General features: G+C 47.2%; 1 protein-coding gene across 2 annotated transcripts in view; it reads right to left on the bottom strand.

Annotated features, from left to right (window-relative positions):
• LOC140403997 (kinesin-like protein KIF18A) overlaps positions 1 to 22,328 on the bottom strand; it is a 128,453-nt gene that overhangs the window by 81,832 nt on the left and 24,293 nt on the right. For both annotated transcript variants that reach the window (XM_072492327.1, XM_072492328.1), the window contains one exon: positions 9,236 to 9,340. In XM_072492327.1, the coding sequence (XP_072348428.1) occupies positions 9,236 to 9,340 (105 nt within the window). The remainder of the gene's footprint in view (positions 1 to 9,235; positions 9,341 to 22,328) is intronic.

Below are 22,328 nucleotides of genomic sequence, written 5' to 3'. Positions count from 1 at the left end.
AAGGGCCAGATCTGTGTCCCCTGCGTACCCAACCCTAACCTCCAACATCTCTTTTGACACTCTTCCCTCTCCTCCTAGAGGAGATAAACGAATACTCCCACTCCCTTGGGTGCAAGAACGTCCACGGGTCCACTCCTCCCATTTCCCTCATAAGCCCAGTCAGCGCCTTCACCCCCCGGGCAAATGAGCATGGCTGCAACCTGTCCATCCTTAGATCTTGTACCAGATTCCAATCCCCTCCCACCATTAGCTTGTGCAAATCCACGTCCGGAATGGCCACAAGCTCCTTCCTCACAAATACTGCATCATCCCAGTTAGGGCCATACTTGCCAACTCCGCTGTTACGATCACATATCCGTTCCCCTAGTCTGCCACCACCATCTCCATCTGGAACCTCACCCGCTTTCCCACCAAAACCATTACTCCTCTACTGTCGAACCCAGAGTGAAATACCCCAGCCCTTCCTGAGCCTCATCTGGTCCTTCATCTTCAGGTGGGTCTCTTGGTGCATAACATCGGCCTTTAATGATCAAAACCCCAGGCCCTGCCCACTGGGGGCGTGGACCTCCCCGTCGCTTTGTTGCCAACGAACCCCTTCTCCCCCCTCCCAGAATCCCCCCATCCACTTCCTCTCAAAAACACCTCTCCCAGTATTGGTCCCCTTCCCCCACTTTTCACAACTCCTAGGCCCATCGAATCCTGTTCGACCAGGCTCCAATGTCTGCAGCATCTCCCCCCCCCCCCACCACACTCCCGTTCACTAGTCAGCTTAAAGTTTGCTCGTGTGGAGGCCCCTACCCAGGCCCCACTCCCCTCCAATCCCCTTCCCCCTAACCAAATCGCAGGAAAACAAAGAAATTCCCTTCAAACAACCCAGTGCACACAGACAAACCCCAGAAAACCGCCATCGCAAAAAATCCCAACTGGCAACTTCATCCCTTTTCACACATATAACATAAAAATAGAAAATAGAACTATATACACTCTTCCACCCCCCCCCCCCCAGTTCAAGACAAATCCTCAGGCCCATTTCTCATTGCAGCCCCAATGCTTCTGCCTTCACAAACACCACCGCCGCTTCCACCGTCTCAAAGTAAAAAGTCTTTTGAGTTGTAGGTCACCCTCAACTTAGCTGGATACACCATGCCAAACTGCACGCTGCTGTTGTACAGTGCTGCCTTCACTCGGCTGAAGGCTACCCACCTCTTCGCCAACTCAACGGTTAAGTCCTAGTAAATGTGTTTACCAGCTCCAGCCCACTGCACCTCCCGCTTTACCCAACTCAGAACTTTCTCCTTCACATGATACCAGTGAAAACAGATTATTACCGCTCTCGGCAGCTCATTCGCCTTTGGTTTAGTCCTCAACAACCAGTGAATCCAATCTTGCCCCTCCCCCAACAGCTCCGCCAACATCTTGGCAAAGTACTCAGTCAGCCTCAGGCCCTCCACCCCTTCGGGCAGGTCCACGATTCTCAGATGCTGCCACCTAGATCGGTTTTCAAGGTCTTCCACCTTCGCTCTCAGGCCTTTGTTGGCTTCCACCCTCTGCAGCTCCTCACCCATCGAGGTGAGCAGTGATGCGACAAGGCCTTCCCCGCCCCCTTCAGCTTTTCTCCCTGCTCCCGCACCTCGACCGATGTTTTCAACACCACCGCCTTCACCGGGGCAATCGCCTCCTCCACCAGTACCTTCATTGCCGCCATCATCTCCTGCCTCGTCACCTTCACGTGCTTAGCAAACTGCTTTTCAAATTCCACGGCCATCACCTCAGACATGTTTTCTGCCGTGAACAGCACGGCCCCATCCAGCGACCCAGCTTCCGCCACCTTTCCGGTTGCCGGGATGACCCTTTCACTCGACGGCGAACCTTCACTCGTCCTCTTCTTCACGGTGGCTTTCAGATTTTTAGACATTACCCTCCCACTTTATGTCTTCCTGCACTTATTTGTTGAAAAATTGCCCCTGGACCGGGCATTAAGTTCCAGAAAAATCAAGCCTCGAGCAGGAGCCACCAAACGTGCAACATCCTCCTACATGCCGCCACTGTAAGTCCCGCAATTAACATTCTTTTACCACTGGTTCGCACTGCTGCCTCTTGGTTAGCACCAAGGACCCAAGTTCGATCCCGACCCCTGGTCACTGCCCCTGTGGAGTTTGCACATTCTCCCCGTGTCTGCGTGGGTCTCACCCTCACAATCCAAAGATGTGTAAGCTAGGTGGACTTGCCACGCTAAAATTGCCTCTTAATTGGAAAAAATAATTGGGTACTCTAAATCTATATTTTTAAAAAAGCATTATTTTACCACATTCCTCCCAGCTGTGCCAAGTCTATGCACATCTTTGAGTCTTTTCTAAAGTAACTATTGTTAAGCTCAATATTATTGAATGTCAACCAGTGTATTCTGTTTAATAATTATACATGCCTATCTTTTCAAGCCTCAAATTGAACTCCCCATTCCATTTCTATCCCCATTAAAAAGGCCACTCTCTTCCACCTCAGATACTGCCTCTGCCCAAAAGCTTGTGAAATCTTCATACTTTTATCTTTGCCACCTCCTGATTTTACTATTCTAATACTCGCCTGCCCAGCCTCCACAAACTTAAGCTCATCCAAAACTTTGATCCCTGGAACCTATCACCCTACACCAAGATGCTCTTATCCTTTACTGCATTTGAACTAATTAATAAAAATTCATCCCAGCCCCTCAGTGCCTCCAATTTGGAATTCACATGCTTAAGGATGTTCCTTTGTTTAAGAAGGGTAGCAGGGATAATCCAGGAAATTATAGGCCGGTAAGCCTTGTGGTGTTGGGTGCTCTGATGCACAGATGAACCAACACAGTTGTATTTGGTACAACTCTATTTTATTTTAACTTCTATATACAGTTCGTTCTGGATACTCTGCACGTGGTGTCTCCCCGAGTGTGTAGTGTAACAGGTCTGTCCTTGTCCTGGTTTCCAGCTAATACTGGCCACCAGGTGTCGTGTTTGTCCTTTTATACTGTCCCTGTCCTTGTCTGTGATTGGTTGTGGTGTTGTGTGTTCTGATTTGTCTGTTGGTGTGTCTATCATGATGATGTGTGTGTTTGAATATCATGACATCCCCCCTTTTTTACAAAGATATGTGCCTACTTGGTTATAAATATAATCGTGTCGTGTGTGCATCTAAGAGTGTGTGTGTGTGTGTGTTATTTACAGCATGTGCATACGACGTAACTATATACATGAGGCGATGTCGGGTGCGTCATGCTAATGAGGTTGTACCGTAACAAAACATGAATGCAAAAAAACTTTGACTAGTGGTCCGGTCAAACGATATCTGGAACGATAAAACAACAACAGGATATAATACAGCAGTGTTTAACGTTTAAACGTATGAGCAGTGTTATAAGTCCAGTCTAATAGGTGTGCGACGAATTCGGGTTGACCGCCTCAAGGGTGGGTCAAGATCCACCGGCTGATGTGCAAGCCTGGTCAACTTCTGTTTGTTCATTTTCGGCATTACAAATATCCGTCCCATTTTTTGGTTCTGTATCCTCGCGAACATGTTTGTCGACTTCATTGAGGTGGCTTGATTCAGGCACCTGTGACACCTCAAGAATAGGCTGGTCCTCAAGTCGGTTCAGTTGTGGAGATTCGGGTTCACACTGGTTCACATTGGACTGTTGGGGGCGATGCTGTTGCCGAAGTCTCTCCTTTTCCATTTGTTTTACTTCCTGCAGTGCTTGGTTTTCCATTCGTGCAAATCTAACATTCAACATCTGTGTTAGTGTTGCCTTGGCTGTGGTTTGGTTTATTAAGTTTTTTGCTGGCCAGGTAAATATTGTAGCACGTTCTAACAGCCTGTAACACAGTTCCTTCGTGTATTTCTATATGCTGAGATGTTACTGCAGTTAGTAAGGCCTTAATTATCTGCAACTGAACACCTTCGTCGGTCTGTGGTCCTTGAAAACAACCACATATTGTCTCTATGATTCTATCAATTAATTTCTTGCCAGGTGTTGTACTGTCTGGGGCATTACCAGTGAGATGCCCATAGGCAATTAATTTCTGTAAACAGTCGAGTGATGGGCTGACTATGCGGGGACATTTCGACTGGCATGCCAACTCAAAAGGGAGAAAATACTTGTCTGCTTCAATAAAGTTTGCCTTGGATTTGACAGGTGGCAAGGTCCCAGAAACCGCCTTAGCTTCTGCATGGGGAGGATTTTAGCTGCTGTGGCCTGGTCACGGGTGGCGATGGAAGGGGCATGATCCGTGGCAGCTCCACAAAGTCATCCTTGGGAACCAGTGGAGGATCCGGCGTGTGCACGGTTCAGTTGCGAGCGTGGAAGGCGGCGCAAGGCTCGCCGATTGCGCCTACGCACCAATCCATCCGCCATGCATACCAGGAACGAGGTGGAGTCTTTTTTTCTTTTTATGTTTGTGTTGGTGCCGCTGGACGGCATCTTGTAGCCGATGGGTCGTTGCCATTGAAGAGGCACCATCACTAATGTCATGGAAGGCGATGAATGTGCCAGATGTTGAAGTCGGCCGAGACCGTGCACGCTGGTTCTGGCCACATGCTGTGCTGGAAGGTCGACTCCGCAGAGGAACGTCGAAGCATGTAGCCTTGGAGAGAGAATTGTTGCTCGCATCAACGTCTGCCGATGGCGCGAATTGGTGTATCCGTCTTGGACCGCCGGTGCTGGTCGCCACTGCCGACCCAGTGTGACTGCCACGCGATCCATTCCCTGTCGCCGTGGCATCCGCCGTCACCCTGAGCGTGCCATCACCGAGGCCACGACACTGCCCGTCTGGAGCAAAGTCTGGCGTACGCGACTCAGTGTCGGCGCTTGGCTGCTCCCTCGTCTGCCTTCCGTCGATACTCCACGTCCGGAGTCCCAACAGGTTCACTGGAGGCAGCCGAGATTCCCTGAAGCTGCACTTCTGGAGTCTGAACATGCAGGAATGCACCGACCAGTGGAGAGGCTCGAGTCATCAAGGGTGGAAGCGGTGCGGCGCCACCGCAGTCGTCAGTGGTCCCACCATGATCGTCGAGTGCCTCTGTACGCACTAGGCGAGGTCTGTCACCTTGCACCTTTTGCATGGGAAGTGGGATGCTGTCGTCACTCGTCTCACATCCCGTGGATAGATCCTCATTAGCAGCTTGCTGTTCACTAGTGTTGGGTAAATTGTCAGAGTTTTCATCTGGTGGTGCAAACCATGTCGGTGGACTGTCATTGTCTTGCCGTTGTCCTTCATTTGGGCTTTTCTTCTTTGGAATTTTAAATCTTCCCCCAGACATTGCAGAACCTTGTTTATTACCCTCAAATTCTCCCATATGTATGGTCTCGAATGTAGGATCCAATGTTTCTTTCGACATTGTACTATTTTCCAAAGAACATTCCGTTTCAATTTTCTTCTCAGTTACCTCATATGTATCTTTGTCTAATGTACATGCCTTCATAGTCTCTGGGTCTGATTTTGCTGGGACTGGCATAGTCACAGTCTCTCTTTTACTGTTCTCAATTGCCCACATTATACTCCCCAGACATAACTGCTTAATCTCTGGGGTTAGTGTGGTACAATGGATAATCGGGTCGACCTTATCTGCATCTTCACCATTAGTGGAAAGCACACTTGGTTCACTTGAAACTGCTGCGGGTTTTAAGTTCTTTATCTGGCTACTCGATGTCGGTGTCCTCAGGATTCTTGCTCCAATGTTCTGCTCATTTATCAGTGGAGTGTGTATAGATTCAATGCAGTTAATGTTCCCCTCAAGGTTTGAAGAGTCATTACTGACTAACTGCTGGTCTCCGAAGTTGGGACTTTGCGGTGTTGTGTTGAAGGGAGACATTTGTCCCTGCTGTAGGTATGATTCAGGTTGTGTTATTTCCATTAACTGAGGATCAATGTCTTGTCCATTTTTTTTTTTTCCGTACTAAAACACTGGCAATTCTCAGTCTGCTCCTTGCAAGTTAAACATACAAGTAATTTCTTTAGCAAATCCTCAGCATCCTTCTGTGACCGTGCAGCATTATTAATCTCTGTTCGGCTATAATGAACCTGAAGGTCACGCATAAACCTTTTTCCTTCGGGCTTGGAAGAGGAGATTCCTTTGGCTTGTCTTCAGTTGGGCTTGAACAGTCATCAGCGCTGTGCCCTTCATTGTAGCATGAGAGACCGTCATGGTCATGCTGCTGTGCAGTGGAGCATGGTAGGCTGTTATAGCCATCTTGCTGTTCACGTGAGCATGGCAGACTTGCATCGTCTGCCGCTGGTTGGTCAGGAGAGGTTGCTAGACCCTCGTGGTCTTGTTCCTGCAAGGACTGCGCATCGGAGTCAAGCGTTTCTTCTTTCGTGGAGTTGGGAACGCTGAGCGGGACGTGGACCATGCTCTGTGTGGCAGCAGGCCGCTCTCTGTGGGCTTGCACCGCTCCCTGTCTGTTAATTTCAGGCTGCGGCGTCATCCTGCACTGATGAGTTGGGACGTCATATCTGCTGGGTTGAAGATCTTCAAATCCGAAAAATGAATCCGCATTTGCGTCGGATTCAATGTGAGGGTCGCCAATGTGCAACACGAAAGGTTCGTCCGAGTCGTAGTCGTCTGGGACCATGGAGCTGTCATTGGGCTCGCGAGGTCCAGAAACAATGTAAAGATCGGTATCGAAGTATTCGAGGTCGAAATCATCGGCTTGTGCGTAGGTAACTGCTTGTTGCAGGGTTCTTCGGAGGTCAAATTCATCTCCTGGGTCAATTCGCGGCAATGTGCTGTCATTCCAGGTGAGGGAAGGTTGTTTTACAGCTTTAACAGATTTTTGTTTTTTTGATTTGGAACGTTTCCCTTTTAAATTGGATTTGGGACGTTTCCCCTTTAAATTGGTGCGGTCTGGGGCCTCTGACATCCTGACGTTCGGTACGTAGGAAGCGACTGCGCATGCAGCGTCTCGCGCATGCGCAAACAAAACTTCCGGTTCTGCGCACTGCTCGCACAACTGTGCTAGCGTGATACCTTTAGCAAGATGGCCGCCAACCTCGACCCAACTCTCTCTCTGGTCTGGGATTTCGGCCTCTGGGAATTCGGCCTCCGGGATCCCGGCCACGAGGTGAGTACTGCCGCTTTTCTTACCTTTACTTGCCAATTGGAGTGCGTTTTCCTCACAGTACTTGGCGAATTTGTCCAGGACTGCCTGGTAATCGTACCTTTGTTGCCTCCTGAAAAACCTGAACCTTGTGAAGATTTCTTTTGCTCTTGCACCGGCGATGACGAGGAGAAATTCAATTTTTTCATTATCATCCAGGTCTTTGAGTTCAGCTGCCACCAGGAACAATTCAAACGCTTGCCGGAATCGGCGCCAGTTTTCGCGGAGATCGCCGTGGCACTGGAACGGCTGCGGAACCGGGAGCCAATACATCTTGCCTGGGTACTGCTGGTTGTCTCTGTACACTGAGGTATGCCGGCAGGTATCGATCCACTCCCGTACCATGTGGTGTTGGGTGCTCTGATGCACAGATGAACCAACACAGTTGTATTTGGTACAACTCTATTTTATTTTAACTTCTATATACAGTTCGTTCTGGATACTCTGCACGTGGTGTCTCCCTGAGTGTGTAGTGTAACAGGTCTGTCCTTGTCCTGGTCTCCAGCTAATACTGGCCACCAGGTGTCGTGTTTGTCCTTTTATACTGTCCCTGTCCTTGTCTGTGATTGGTTGTGGTGTTGTGTGTTCTGATTTGTCTGTTGGTGTGTCTATCATGATGTGTGTGTTTGAATATCATGACAAGTCTTACATCAGTGGATGGGAAATTATTGGAAAAGATTCTTAGCGATAGGATTTACTCACATTTGGAAATAAATGGACTTATTAGTGATAGGCATCATAATTTTGTGAAGGGGACGTTGTGTCTCACTAACTTGATCAAGTTTTTTGAGGAAGTAATGAAAATGATTGATGAAGGAAAGGCAGTGGATGTTGTCTCTCTTGGCAGATTGGTACAAAAGGTGAAGTCAAATGGGATCAGAGGTGAGCTGGCAAGATGGCTACAGAACTGACTCGGTCATAGAAGACAGAGGGTGGTGGTGGAAGGGTGCTTTTCTGAATGGAAGGCTGTGACTAGTGGTGTTCCACAGGGATCAGTGCTGGAACGGTTGGTGTTTGCAGCATTTGGAGGAAATTGGACAAAAATGTAGCTGGTCTGATTTGTAAGTTTGCGGACGACACAAGATTGGTGGAGTTGCAGACAATGAAGAGGATTGTCAGGGGATACAGCAGGAAAACGAAAATGAAATAGATATAGATAGTTTGACGACTTGGGTGCAGAAATGGCAGATGGAGTTTCATCCAGAAAATGTGAGGTAATGCATTTGGAAGGTCTAATACAGGTGGAAATTGTATAGCAAATGGCAGAGCCCTTAGGAATATTGACAGGTAGAGAGATTTGGTCGCACAGGTCCACAGATCACTGAAAGTGGCAGCGCAGATAGATGAGGTAGTCAAGGTGGCATACGGCTGGGGGTGGGGGTTTATTTGTATTCCTGTTTGCTTTCTTTTTGGTCGGTTGTGTTTGATATATATACACAAAAATGCCTCAATAAAAATATTATTTTTTAAAAATGCCACTCAGCTGAGGGCAATTAGGAATGGGCAACAAATGCTGGCCTTGCCAGTGATCATCACATCCCATGAAAGAATAAAGAAAAAAAAAATGGGAAAATGCTGGAAAATCTCAGCAGGTCCATCTGGATCTTCAAGGAGTGAAAAGAGCCAACTGCAATGATATATATGTGCCGTAAAGGGTTAACATCAGACAGTGTGTGTAAATCAAACACTAGATGGCGTTACTAAGTTATTGTATATAAGGCAGCATCTCTAGGAATTCTGGGAGAAGCTGATGACAGCAGAGCGAGAATTCATTGTAGAGATATAGCACGAGGTCAAGTTACAGTGTAGTTTAACAGTTGGAGAGAATATTGATTACTGTACAACAGATTCAGTATTATTAGTTTAGTATCTGTTACTCAGTAAAGTGTGCAAACCTAAATCAAGTTTAGTAGTGTAAAATAAATTAGTTTTGGTTCAAACTTCTTATTTTTATATTCTTTGTCAACACTACATAACTGGCTATCTTGGAGGAAAAGGCAAGGAATATTAACAGTAACTTTGAGTCCAGATGACCCTTTGTCAAGAAAAAAATTATATTGATAACATCCAACAGCAGTGCAATGGTCAAAAGCAGCAGGGTACTCCTACCCGATGAAAGCTTAGTCTCTGGACAACTGTTCCTTTTTCTGGATCTTCTCTTACAGCCAGTGAGCCTTTAGGTTCAAGCAGGTCTTGGATCTGTTCATTGTACACCTGTCAAAGAGGCGAAAAACAACAAATACAATTAATGGTAAATGGTTCAGGAGCAAAAGCATTGCTTTTTGTCACCCTGCGCAACAAGGATTAGACAGATTCTTGAGCAGCACCAAATTAGCTGACCTCAACCAGAAAGACCATGGGCAACTACAAGGGGTTCAAGCTTTTACTGTAATTGTTGGTGTAAAACATTCTTTCTACATCCACCCTGTTGGCTTTCACAACTGGTAAAGAGCTACAATGAATATGTTGATAGAGAGAAAACAAAAGAGTTAAGGAGAACAAAAATTGTACCTCTTATCTCAGGCGGTCTATTTAACATGAAGATTTTGCCTGTATAGTCTGATACTGTCCTTCATTTGGAAAAGGACTTTAAAAACTCAAACACTTATTGAAAACAATCATGCTCTTCAGGTAATGCAAGAATGCAAAAAAACCTCTGAAGAAAATTATTGTCCCCAAAAATAGACAAATAAGCTTAAAAAAAAAGACTGGTTCAAGCTGGGGTGCAGTAACTGTAGACCCAGAGAAGACTCACTCATTTAGGCAAGAGGAATAGGTGCTTTGTAAAGCGTTGAGCTATTGTTCAATCATATCCCAGTTGCTGATAGAGATCAGATTGTAATGCAGTTATCCAGTTTTAATTCCCAAGGATTTTATTAGATATTAGAATCATAGAATCCCTTTAGTGCAGAAGGAGGCCATTCGGCCTATCAAGTCTAGACCCTCTGAATGAACACCCTACCAAAGTCCACTCCCCCATTCTATTCCTGTAAGCTCACTATCTAAAATAAAATTAGAGTACCCAATTTTTTTTTTCCCAATTAAGGGGCAATTTAGCATGGCCAATCCACCTAACCTGCACACCTTTTGGGTTGCGGGGGTGAAACCCATGCAGACACGGGGAGAATGTGCAAACTCTACACAGACAATGACCCAGTGCCGGGATTCGAACTCGGTCCTCAGCGCCGTAGGCAGCAGTGCTAACTACTGTGCCGTGTGCCGCCCCCCCTGTAACCCCACTTAACCTTTTGGACACGATGGGAAATTTGGCATGACCATTCCACCTAACTTGCATATTTGGACTGTGGTAGGAAACCGGAGCACCCAGAGGAAACCCACAAAGGCACGGGGAGAACGTGCAAACTCCACACAGTCACCCGAGGCCAGAATTGAACCTGGGTCCCTGGCGCTGTGATGCAGCAGTGCTAACCCGTGTCACCCATGATATTACACAATACTATCTTGTTATGGTACTTTATTATGCTTTATTTATTTATTCTTTCTTGGGATGTTCTTGCCAGCAATTGTTCCCCATCCAAAATTGTCCTCGACATGAATGGTTTGCTGGGCCATTTCAGAGGGCAGTTAAGAGTCATCCACATGGCTGTGGATCGGAGGTTACACGTAGGCTAGACCAGTCAAGGAGAGCAGATTTTCTTCCCTGAAAGGCATTAGTGAATGAGATGGGTTTTAAGACAATTGTTTAATAGAATGCCATCGCTTATTGTGAGTGGAATGGAATACAAAGGTTGGGTGGTTAGTTGTCAGTTATACAGGTATTGGGGAGGCCACACCGGCAGTACGGTGTACAATATTCATCTCCTTATTCAAGGAAGGATGGAATATACGTTGGAAGCAGTTCAAAGGATTACTAGACTAATACCTGGGATGGGCGGGTTGTCTTATGAGGAAATAATAGGAAGGCTAGGCCTGTGTCCGCTGGAGTTTAGAAAGAGGCAAATTGATTGAATCATAGGGGTCTTGACAGGGTAGATGTAGAAACAAATTTTTTTTCTTGTGGGAGAATCTAGAACTGGGGGTCACTGTATAAAAATGTGGGTCGTACATTTAAAACAGACAAGAAAAATGTATTTCTCTCAGAGGGTTGAGAGTCTTTGGAACCCACTTCCTCAAAGTTGATGGAAACAGAGTCTTTGAATATTTTAAAGGCAGAGGTAGATAGATTCTTGATAAGCAAGAAGGTGAAAAATTATCACTGATAGTTCCATAGTCACCATTAGAGAGAGAGAGACTAGCTTTCAATTCCAGTGACATTACCTCGATGCCACAATCTCCCCCAATACATGCTGGCATAAAATTGCAGAAAAAAAAAGGTTCAAACCATAGAAATTTCAATTTCAGTGAAACAAAACACTCAGGGCATATATTACAATATTAATAATCATATTCTATTGAACATGGTTGACTGATGTGCGAGAACATCCTTTCATTAGACAATTTCATCAGATGAAGTCTAACAACAATGTCACAAAGTGTTTTTTTGCACCTAATTTGAAAAGCAATGTGTGCCCATTATGTAAATACTTGATACGTTGCAAATGTGAATACACTGCTTCCACCGTCTCTCATCACATTGACTCTTACCAATTTTTACATATGCACCATAGAAAGCATTCTATCTGGCTGCATCACAGCCTGGTATGGCAACAGCTTGGCCCAAGACCGTAAGAAACTATAAAGAGTCGCGAACACAGCCAGTCCATCACGCGAACCCACCGCCTTCCACCCACTGACTGTCTCTATCTTCCGTTGTCTTGGAAAAGTGGGCAGCATAATCAAAGACCCCTCCCACCCGGGGTATTCTAACAGATTCAAAAACAGCTTCTTCCCCGCTGCTACCAGACTCCTGAATGGCCGTTTTATGGACTGAACTAATCTCTCCATGCATCTTCTCCACTGTGTCGTACTACATAGAATTTACAGTGCAGAGGGAGGCCATTCGGCCCATCGAGTCTGCACCGGCTCTTGGAAAGAGCACCCTACCCAAGGTCAACACCGCCACCCTATCCCCATAACCCAGCAACCCCACCCAACACTAAGGGCAATTTTGGACACTAAGGGCAATTTATCATGGCCAATCCACCTAACCTGCACATCTTTGGACTGTGGGAGGAAACCGGAGCACCCGGAGGAAACCCACGCACACACGGGGAGGATGTGCAGACTCCGCACAGACAGTGACCCAAGCTGGAATCGAACCTGGGACCCTGGAGCTGTGAAGCAATTGTGCTATCCACAAGGCTACCGTGCTGCCCCACTACCGTACACTCCGCATGCTTCACCCAATGTCCTGTCTATGTATTTACATTGTGTAATTGTCCTATTTTTTCATGTATGGTACGATCCAACTGGACTGTACACTGAACAATACTTTTCACTGTACCCCAACAAGGTAGAGCAGCAGCACTTGCACAGCCAACCTGCAGCTATGGTGCCAAGAAGTTTGGTCCCAAGATTCGACGATGCAGATCTGGGGAGCCTCCTGGAAGAAGTCGAGCCAGGAGGGATGTCCTGTTCCCCAGAGGGTCCTGGAGGGTGAGCCATAGGGCAGCCAGTGCTGCCTGGGATGAGGTGGCGACAGCTGTAAGCTTGAGGTGTATGACCAGGAGGACTGGGCTCCAGTGCCGTAAGAAGGTCAACGACGTACTCAGCATGTGCGAGTTGACACCTACGCAGCTCCCCCCTACCCACCCAGAGACCTTTCCGTCCCCAAATGAGCATCCACGCCCCCCCCCACCCCCAACTCTCCTTTCACCCCACCCTCCCCTCGCCGTTGGATATGGGGTGGCTCCCCCATTAATGTATGGAAATAGGGCTTAAGTGATGATAATTGGTTACTCACCACGCCAAGGTGAAATGCCAATTTTGCCTATGGGAGCAAGCCAGTTGCACCTGGCGCGGTTCTCGTTTTCAGCCTCGCCCGCTATTCACCGCCGTCTTTTGGCTTGAGCGAGAGCGCATTGAGGCTGGAGAATCGCCCCCAAATAATCCATAGACACTTTATCAGAACTGAAAGGAAGGAGAATGTAGAAACTACAACAAAAAGTATCCAACAAGCCTCTCAAAAAGCCATGATAATTACAGAAACTAGAGCTTACATAGTCTACATCCTAGGAAAGACCAAGAGAACATCCGCAATGTCATGTACAAAGTGCACAGCAATCACATCGAGGATTGATAAAACCCTTGTACAAATCCGTCCTTGCAATATACATCAATGTGACTGACCACAAGATCGAAGTCAAAATTATAGCTTGGTTTTGGAGTGGTGTATACCAGTATGGGTGCAACTGACAATTAGTCCCTCACAAACCGAGAGACCAAGAAAACTAAAAAGCCATGGACGAAGCAAATATCCAGCTACTATTTTGCATCCATACTATTGTAGTGAGCTGGGTGGCTTGGTGGTGCAGTGGTTAGCTCTGCTGCCTACAGCGCCGAGGACCCGGGTTCGATCCCTGGGTCACTGTCCGTGTGGAGTTTGCATATTCTCTCCACATCTGCGTGGGTCTTACCCCACAACCCAAAGATGTGCAGGTTAGGTGGATTGGCCACGCTAAATTGCCCCTTAATTGGGAAAAAAAAAATAATTGGGTACACTAAAATTAAAAATGTAGATATTTTAGTGAGCCTTCTGCTGATATGGCCCAATATTCCTACCCTCCCTTTTTCTAGAACGTGGAATAATTAATAAGCAAAAATCACAAAGCAACTATGTCGGATTTGCACCTATTTGAAGTATTTATCAAAGAATAAACCTAGGTAGAATGCTTCCTCGAGTGGAACCATTAAAATGGAACATAATTTAGCTTCAGCAAACTGTCAACTTAGTGCATGGCTGAGGACAAATAGAAAGCATAGCACGATTACACTAAGTTGCAAGTTTTATGGCATGACAAGTATTAATAGACTAGCCTGAAAGGAGTAATCACCAATGCAAGAATCAGAAAAGAAGGGACTGTGAATGAGTGAAGGTGGGGGGGATGTTCTGCAGGCTGTGTGTGTATTAATGGTCCTGTGAAGTACTTTGGAACATTTTATCGTGTTAGAAGTGCTGTATAAATGTAAGCTGTGCATCAGCTGGGAAAACATGCACTCAACTCCTAATCACAATGCTCCAGAGGACAAGAAATCTGTGAACAAAGTCAGGAACCATTGTCGAGCAAGAATTAAAAGATAAAAAGCATATTGGACCTGTTCAGCAGTTAAACATTGGTCTATCTCATTTCCTACTTCCATCTGGGTCTGCCTTTTCACCAGCTATTCTGTTCCAATTAAGATGTAACAGACTCAAATTCCTTTTCACTTTCCATATTTCAGTTCCATTTAACCCTCATGTTTGCCCCAATTATCTCGTTATTTTGAAAGATGATTATATGTGTTTTTGTACACAGTTGGCATAAACACTGCCAAAATCAAATGTCAAAGAGTAAAGGTGCCAAAATAAACTTGCCGGTTATGCCATAACATGGTCTACAATAATTTCAACATCTAGAAATGGATCACTGATCCCGTAATTTGAAACAGGCTGTTATTTCACAGATGTGGCTAAACACTACACCTCTTGATTCACTGTCCCTCCACTCCCCATCTAACACCAGAGCAATGCAATTTAAAATGGGCAGCAGAATTTCTGACTATCCTGAAACATGAAGGATTGCTGAGGTTTTTTAATTGAAGAACACAAGTGGAAAGACTGCTCAAGGCATTACACATGAAAATGTTAGCCAGCTCCACAGGAGTTGAATCCAAGTGCAGTTTCTGCTTAATGAAACACACGATCAACTTAGAGAATTAATAGTTGCTTGAAGCGTGCTCTGAGGCGTGGCTTTCTGTATTTGCTGAATTTTAAAACCTCCTATTTCTCACTGGTAGTTAATTCCCCAGAATCTGTAGTAATAGTATTAAATGTTATCAGAGTAATAGTTTGCAGCTTTTCAGACCCCATGGCACTCACCCAACATTCTTCATAGTATGAAGACAAATACAAAACCCTGGTAGGGGAGGTTATTTTTCACAAGTCCCAATTTATATCAATGGTCTATAAGAATTTAACAGTTAAAGTAAAATCATTACTACATCAGACATTATACTTACACAGCAATGCTGAGCTCCATCCAGCTTAGCCCCTTACAGCTATTCATGTGAAGCAAATACAAAGGACATTTTTGTGAAACCACTTTGCAATGATATGCAGCAATAGTGTATAGGACAAGTGTAGGGCAAGTGTATAAGACCTCCGACCATTAGACGTCATGCAAGAGGAACAGGACACTGGAAATGGACAAAACCAGTTTTGGTCAGAGTTACAGGAGCTGTTAGTAGCATCGTTAGAAGCTCCACAGTTTGGTTAGCAATAGTTTAGTCTACCCACAGTTTATTCAACGTTAAATAACTAGTCTTGAACTGGATGTTCTGTCGCACACGGATTCATTTATCATAGCACACAAACATAACATGGTACCAGGTGTGATGTGAACTGCACAATCGTCAAACAAAGAAACATTGCTACAAGAAAAACGTGGTTCTGTCGCACGCTGATAAATTTATCATAGCACACGAACGTAACATGATACCAGGAGTGATTTGAACGGCACAGGTCGTCAAACAAAGAAGAAACATTGCTACAAGAAAAACGTGGTTCTTCAAATGGAAAGTCTGAAAGCTCCAGAACAGCTTCAACTTACTGGTAATGTGGATGGAAATTGGCGTGCATTTAAGCAGCACTTCACGCTGCATGTCTCAGCTTGCAGGCACAGCCGGACTAGAGACAAATTGCGTTAATTGCTCACGGTAGCAGGCCCGCCGGCGATTGAAATATATAATACATTCACGTATGAGCAAGACAGTAAGAAATTTGATGCTCTGATCAAAAACTTTGGTGAGCATTGTACACTTAAGAAAAATGAAACATACGAAATGTTCCATTTTTCGAATGCGCACGCAGAAGAATGGCAAATCATTCAATAGTTTTCTTACTGACCTTAAGCAGACGTGCAACTTCGCGGTTCTGAAATCCTCCATGATTAGAGATCAAATTGTTTTTGGATTGTATGATACTAAGGTGCAAGAAAATGAACTCCGATTAGAATATGCCAAAGAAGTTTGCCATGCTAGCGAACTAGCTGCGCAACACGTTAATACTTTTAATGTGAGAAGTTTTGGCACGAATATTGCAAGCGATGCAACCGCCATTGGTGTTGTGACGTGGTGTCAGCAGCCATTCTAAACTGTCTGGACACAGCCAACAGCTCTTGCCTGAAAACAATGTGTTCATAAGCATCTACCAAGGCAATATTCAGCTTTTGGCAAAATATGCACCAAGTGCAGAGGAAAGAATCACTTCGCAAACACTTTCTCAAATAAGAAAATTAATGCAGGGCAGTCGATTAACATGATCGATGACACTAATTTAAGTCACATTTTTCACTGGCCTGGTGTCGGATGCAAATGAAGCCATACCGAATAAAATGCCACCCACAAGTATAAGGAGTGCTGAAAGTGATATTACAACAAGGGACAAATGGACTGTACCTTGACTATCAATGGATCTCTAATTACTGTTAAATTAGATACTGGTCAGAAGGAAAACCTAATCAGTATAAGTGATATGAAGACCATGCAGCTAAAGCCAAGAATTCAAAATAAGCCGGTCTTATTAAGTACTACAATGGTAAGAAGATTGATACTTAGGGTATGTGCAAATTAGACATGCAAATAAAAAAACAATGTGCACAAGCTGAAGTTCTTAATTGTTGCTGAAGGTCGTGAATCATTATTGGGCGATGAAGCCTGTGAGACACTGGAATTGGTGCAAAGAGTCTATAGCACTGACTGTGCACGGAGTGCACACATTGGCTCAGTGGAGTCCATTGTACAGGCCTTGCCAGAAACATTCAAGGGCTTTGGTGTCCTGCCTTTCACATATAAAATACAATTAAGAGAGGATGCTCAACCAGTGATAACACACTCCTCGAAGAGTTCCAGCACCATTATGTGACTGTCTCAAATCAGAGTTAGACAGGATGACACACAATGGAGTCATAAGGAAAATAGAAGAACCTACAGATTGGACCAACTCAATGGTCTGTGAAAAGGAAGATAACGATCTCAGGGTTTGTATGGATCCCAAGGATTTGAATGCAAACATAAAAAGGGAGCATTATCAAATTCCAAAGAGAGAAGAGATCACAAGCGAGATGTCTGGTGCAAATATTTTTACCAAACTCGATGCAGCGCAGGGATTCGGACAGCTCAAGCTTGATGAAGAAAGTACAAAGTACTACACATTCAATACTCCCTTTGTCAGATGTTGCTTTCTTTGCATGCCCTTTGGCATTATATCTGCGTCCAAGATACTCCACAGCTATGGAACATATCACTGAGGAGGTCCAGGTCTCTGTAGACCAGTGTAGCCACCTAAATTGGCCAACTCCCGATTTAAAATGGCTAACGGCAAAGGCTGATGAGAAAGTCAGCCAACATAGACAGAAACCAGCAGCTGCAGGTTTGCTGTGTATTTACCTCTGCAAAGGCCAGATAACATCGATACCAGCGACCATCAGCATAACACAGTAGCAGCCATCTGCATACTAATGAGCAATCCCCGGGAACAATAAGTAACATTTTGGACACACAAAGCAAAGCCAGACTCCTCGGCGCCAGCAGGAGCCAACACAAAGGAGGTGAACGAGCACCTCAAAACCGCCCATCGATCAGGGAACCGCTCCAGTATTCGAGAAAATCGAACCAAGCGATTGGGACAAAGTCCAATCACTTGGGACCAGGTACAGGGTCCGCCCCGAAAGGCGGGAAGCCCCTGGGGACTATAAGAGTTGAGCCCCAAGTTCAAATCGCGCTCTCTTCACTTCTGCGTCCTGCCCGGGTCACCCAGCAACACAAACCAACATTGACCGTGACCGGTGCAGTGACTCCCGACAGAAGTAAGTCTTAATTCAATGCTCGCTACGAGATAGGCGCTCCTAGCTACCAATCCGTACCAACTTCGAATCCCGCAGACTCTGAACCTGAACGAAAGGCCATTTGTTCCCCATACCTGGTGGGCCAGTCTGAAGTTAAGTATAGGCCTGTTGGTTATAGAAGTAGCTTAGACGTAGAATTTGTGCATGAGTAGCGATTACGGTGTATAATAAATGTGCTTTGATTTGAATCTTACTAATCGCTGCATTGGTTTTTTTTTTTTAAATTTAAAAAAAAAATGTTTATTCAAAGTTTTTCCAACAAAGATTTTCAACCAATTAAACCCCCCCCCCCCCCCCCCCCCCCCCCCGTAACAGAAAAGAACAGAGCAAAACAAACATATCAATCAAACATAATACAGAACTTATACAATGGGCAGGGGCAGCACGGTAGCATTGTGGATAGCACAATTGCTTCACAGCTCCAGGGTCCCAGGTTCGATTCCGGCTTGGGTCACTGTCTGTGCGGAGTCTGCACATCCTCCCCGTGTGTGCGTGGGTTTCCTCCGGGTGCTCCGGTTTCCTCCCACAGTCCAAAGATGTGCAGGTTAGGTGGATTAGCCATGATAAATTGCCCTTAGTGTCCAAAATTGCCCATAGTGTTGGGTGGGGTTGCTGGGTTATGGGGATAGGGTGGAGGTGTTGACCTTGGGTAGGGTGCTCTTTCCAAGAGCCGGTGCGGACTCAATGGGCCAAATGGCCTCCTTCTGCACTGTAAATTCTATGATAATCTATGATAATGGGCTTCTCCCGCACATATTAACCCTCCCGTATGCTTTTTACAAATACCTCTGGGAAAAAAAACCTCCCCCACCCGCCCAAAGATCCCCCCCTCGAAAGAAACACCCCCCCTTCTCCCTCCCTGGGTTGCTGCTGCTGACCGACCTCCTTCTAGCGCTCCGCGAGATAGTCTAGGAACGGTTGCCACCGCCTGAAGAACCCCTGCGCAGACCCTCTCAAGGCAAACTTTATCCTCTCCAGCTTAATGAACCCTGCCATGTCATTTATCCAGGCTTCCACACTGGGAGGCTTCGCGTCCTTCCATAATAGCAAAATCCTCCGCCAGGCTACCAGGGACGCAAAGGCCAGAATACCGGGCTCTTTCGCCTCCTGCACTCCCGGCTCGTCCGCCACCCCAAATAATGCCAGCCCCAAACTTGGTTTGACCTGGACTTTCACCACATTGGACATAGTCCTCGCGAAACCCCTCCAGAACCCATCCAGTGCCGGGCACGACCAAAACATGTGCACGTGATTCGCCGGACTTCCCGAGCACCTCCCACATCTGTCCTCCACCCCAAAGAACCTACTCAGCCTCGCCCCTGTCATATGCGCTCTGTGAATAACCTTAAACTGTATCAGGCTGAGCCTGGCACATGAGAAAGAGGAATTAACCCTACTCAGGGCATCCGCAGACCCTCTTCAATCTCCTCCCCCAACTCCTCCTCCCATTTGCCTCTACCAAAGCCTCCCCCTCTTCTTTCATCTCCTGATATATCGCCAAAACCTTGCCTTCTCCGACCCATACACCCGAAATCACCCTGTCCTGAATCCACTGTGCCGGGAGCGACGGGAATTCCCTCACCTGCTGCCTCACAAACGCCTTCACTTGCATATACCTGAACGCATTTCCCGGGGGTAACCTGAACTTTGCCTCCAGCGTTCCCAGGCTCGTAAACGTCCCATCTATAAACAGGTCCCCCATCCTTCTGATCCCTGCCCAATGCCAGCTCCGAAACCCCCCATCCATCCACCCTGGGACGAACTGATGGTTCTCCTGGATCGGGGACCACACCGAGGCTCCCATCTCACCCCTATGTCGTCTCCACTGCCCCCAGATCTTTAGCGTTGCCGCCACCCCCGGACTCGTGGTGTACCTTGTCGGCGAGATCGGCAGCGGTGCCTTCACCAGCGCCCTCAGGCTCGTTCCTTTGCAGGACGCCATCTCCAACCTCTTCCATGCCGCCACCTCTCCCTCTATTACCCACTTACGGATCATCGCTACGTTGGCTGCCCAATAATAGGCACCCCTACTACGCTCCAGAAACCCCCTCCTTACTCTCGGGGTCTTGTTTGCCCACACAAAACCCATGATGCTCCTACCTACCCGCTTAAAAAAGGCCGTGGTAATCATAATAGGAAGGCACTGGAACACGAAAAGAAACCTCGGGAGGACCATCATCTTAATCGACTTTACCCTGCCCGCTAGCGAGAGTGGCAACACATCCCATCTTTTGAAGTCCTCCTTCATCTGCTCCACCAGCCACGGCAAATTAAGTTTGTGCAGGCCCCCCCCAGCTCCTAGCTACCTGGATCCCCAAGTACCGAAAGCTCCTTTCCGCCCTCCTCAATGGTATGTCGTCCATCCCGCTTCCATGGTCCCCTGGATGCACCACAAAGAGTTCACTTTTCCCTACATTGAGCTTATAGCCCGAGAAGTCCCCACACTCCCTTAGGATCCGCATGACCTCCACCATCCCCTCCACATACAGCAACAGGTCGTCCGCATACAGCAACACTCGATGCTCCTCTCCCCCTCGGACCACCCCCCTCCAGTTGCTGGACTCCCTTAATGCCATGGCCAAAGGCTCAATTGCTAATGCAAACAACAGGGGGGACAGGGGGCACCCCTGCCTCGTCCCTCGATACAGCCGAAAATACTCTGACCTCCACCGATTCATACCCACACTCGCCACCGGGGCTCTATATAGGAGCTTAACCCAACTAATAAACCCCTCCCCAAACCCAAACCTCCGCAACACTTCCCAGAGATACTCCCACTCCACCCGGTCAAAGGCCTTCTCCGCGTCCATAGATGCCACTATCACCATCTCGCCCTCCACTGATGGCATCATAATCACGTTTAGGAGCCTCCGCACATTGGTGTTTAGCTGCTTGCCCTTTACAAATCCCGTCTGGTCCTCATGAATCACCCCGGGACACAGTCCTCAATTCTCGTAGCCAGCACTTTTGCCAGCAACTTAGCATCCACATTGAGGAGCGAGATCGGTCTATACGACCCACATTGCAGTGGGTCCTTGTCCCGCTTCAGGATCAGAGAAATCAGCGTCCCGGACATTGTCGGGGGCAGGGTCCCCCCCTCCCTTGCCTCATTGAAAGTCCTCACTAGTAACGGGGCTAACAGGTCCGCATACTTCCTGTAAAACTCAACCGGGAACCCATCTGGCCCCGGGGCCTTCCCCGCCTGCATGCTCCCCAGTCCTTTAACCAGCTCCTCCAACCCAATTGGCGCCCCCAAACCAGCCACCTCCTGCTCCTCCACCCTCGGGAACCTCAGTTGATCTAGAAATCATCGCATCCCCTCTTCCCCCGCTGGGGGCTGAGATCTGTACAGCTCCTCATAAAAGTCCTTAAATGCCTCATTTACTTTCACCGCACTCCGCACCGTAGTTCCCCTGCTATCCTTGATTCCACCTATCCCCCTCGCTGCCACCCTCTTACAGAGCTGATGTGCCAGCATCCGGCTCACCTTCTCCCCATACTTGTACGTCGCCCCCTGTGCTTTCCTCCACTGTGCCTCTGCCTTGTGGTCAATAGGTCGAATTCCGTCTGGAGACTTCGCCGCTCCCCAAGTAGTCCCTCCTCGGGGGCCTCTGCACATCTCCTGTCTACCCTTAGGATCTCCCCCAATAACCTCTCCCTTTCCCTGCCCTCTCTCGGCTCCCTGTGAGCCCTGATGGAGATTAACTCTCCCCTGACCACCGCCTTCAGCGCCTCCCATACTACCCCCACCTGCACCTCCCCATTGTCGTTGGCCTCCAAACACCTTTCAATGCACCCCCGCACCCTCCCGCACACCTCCTCATCCGCCAGTAATCCCACATCCAGACGCCACAGTGGGCGTTGGTCCCTCTCCTCTCCTAACTCCAGCTCCACCCAGTGCGGTGCGTGGTCTGAGATGGCTATGGCCGAGTACTCCGTTCCCTCCACTTTCAGGATCAGCGCCCTACTCAAAACAAAACAAATCTATCCGGGAGTAGGCTCTGTGTACGTGAGAAAAAAAAGAAAATTCCCTGGCCAGGGGCCTAGCAAATCTCCACATATCTACTCCCCCCATCTGGTCCATAAACCCCCTAAGCACCTTGGCCGCAGCTGGCCTCTCCCTCGTCCTAGATCTGAAGCAATCTAATGCTGGGTCCAACACCGTGTTGAAATCCGCCCCCATTATCACTTCCTGCCTC

Source organism: Scyliorhinus torazame, chromosome 29 (genome assembly GCF_047496885.1).
Source record: "Scyliorhinus torazame isolate Kashiwa2021f chromosome 29, sScyTor2.1, whole genome shotgun sequence".
Taxonomy (NCBI): Eukaryota; Metazoa; Chordata; class Chondrichthyes; order Carcharhiniformes; family Scyliorhinidae; genus Scyliorhinus; species Scyliorhinus torazame.
Note: the sequence above shows the minus strand (reverse complement) of the source record. Positions and strands in the feature narration are given on the sequence as shown.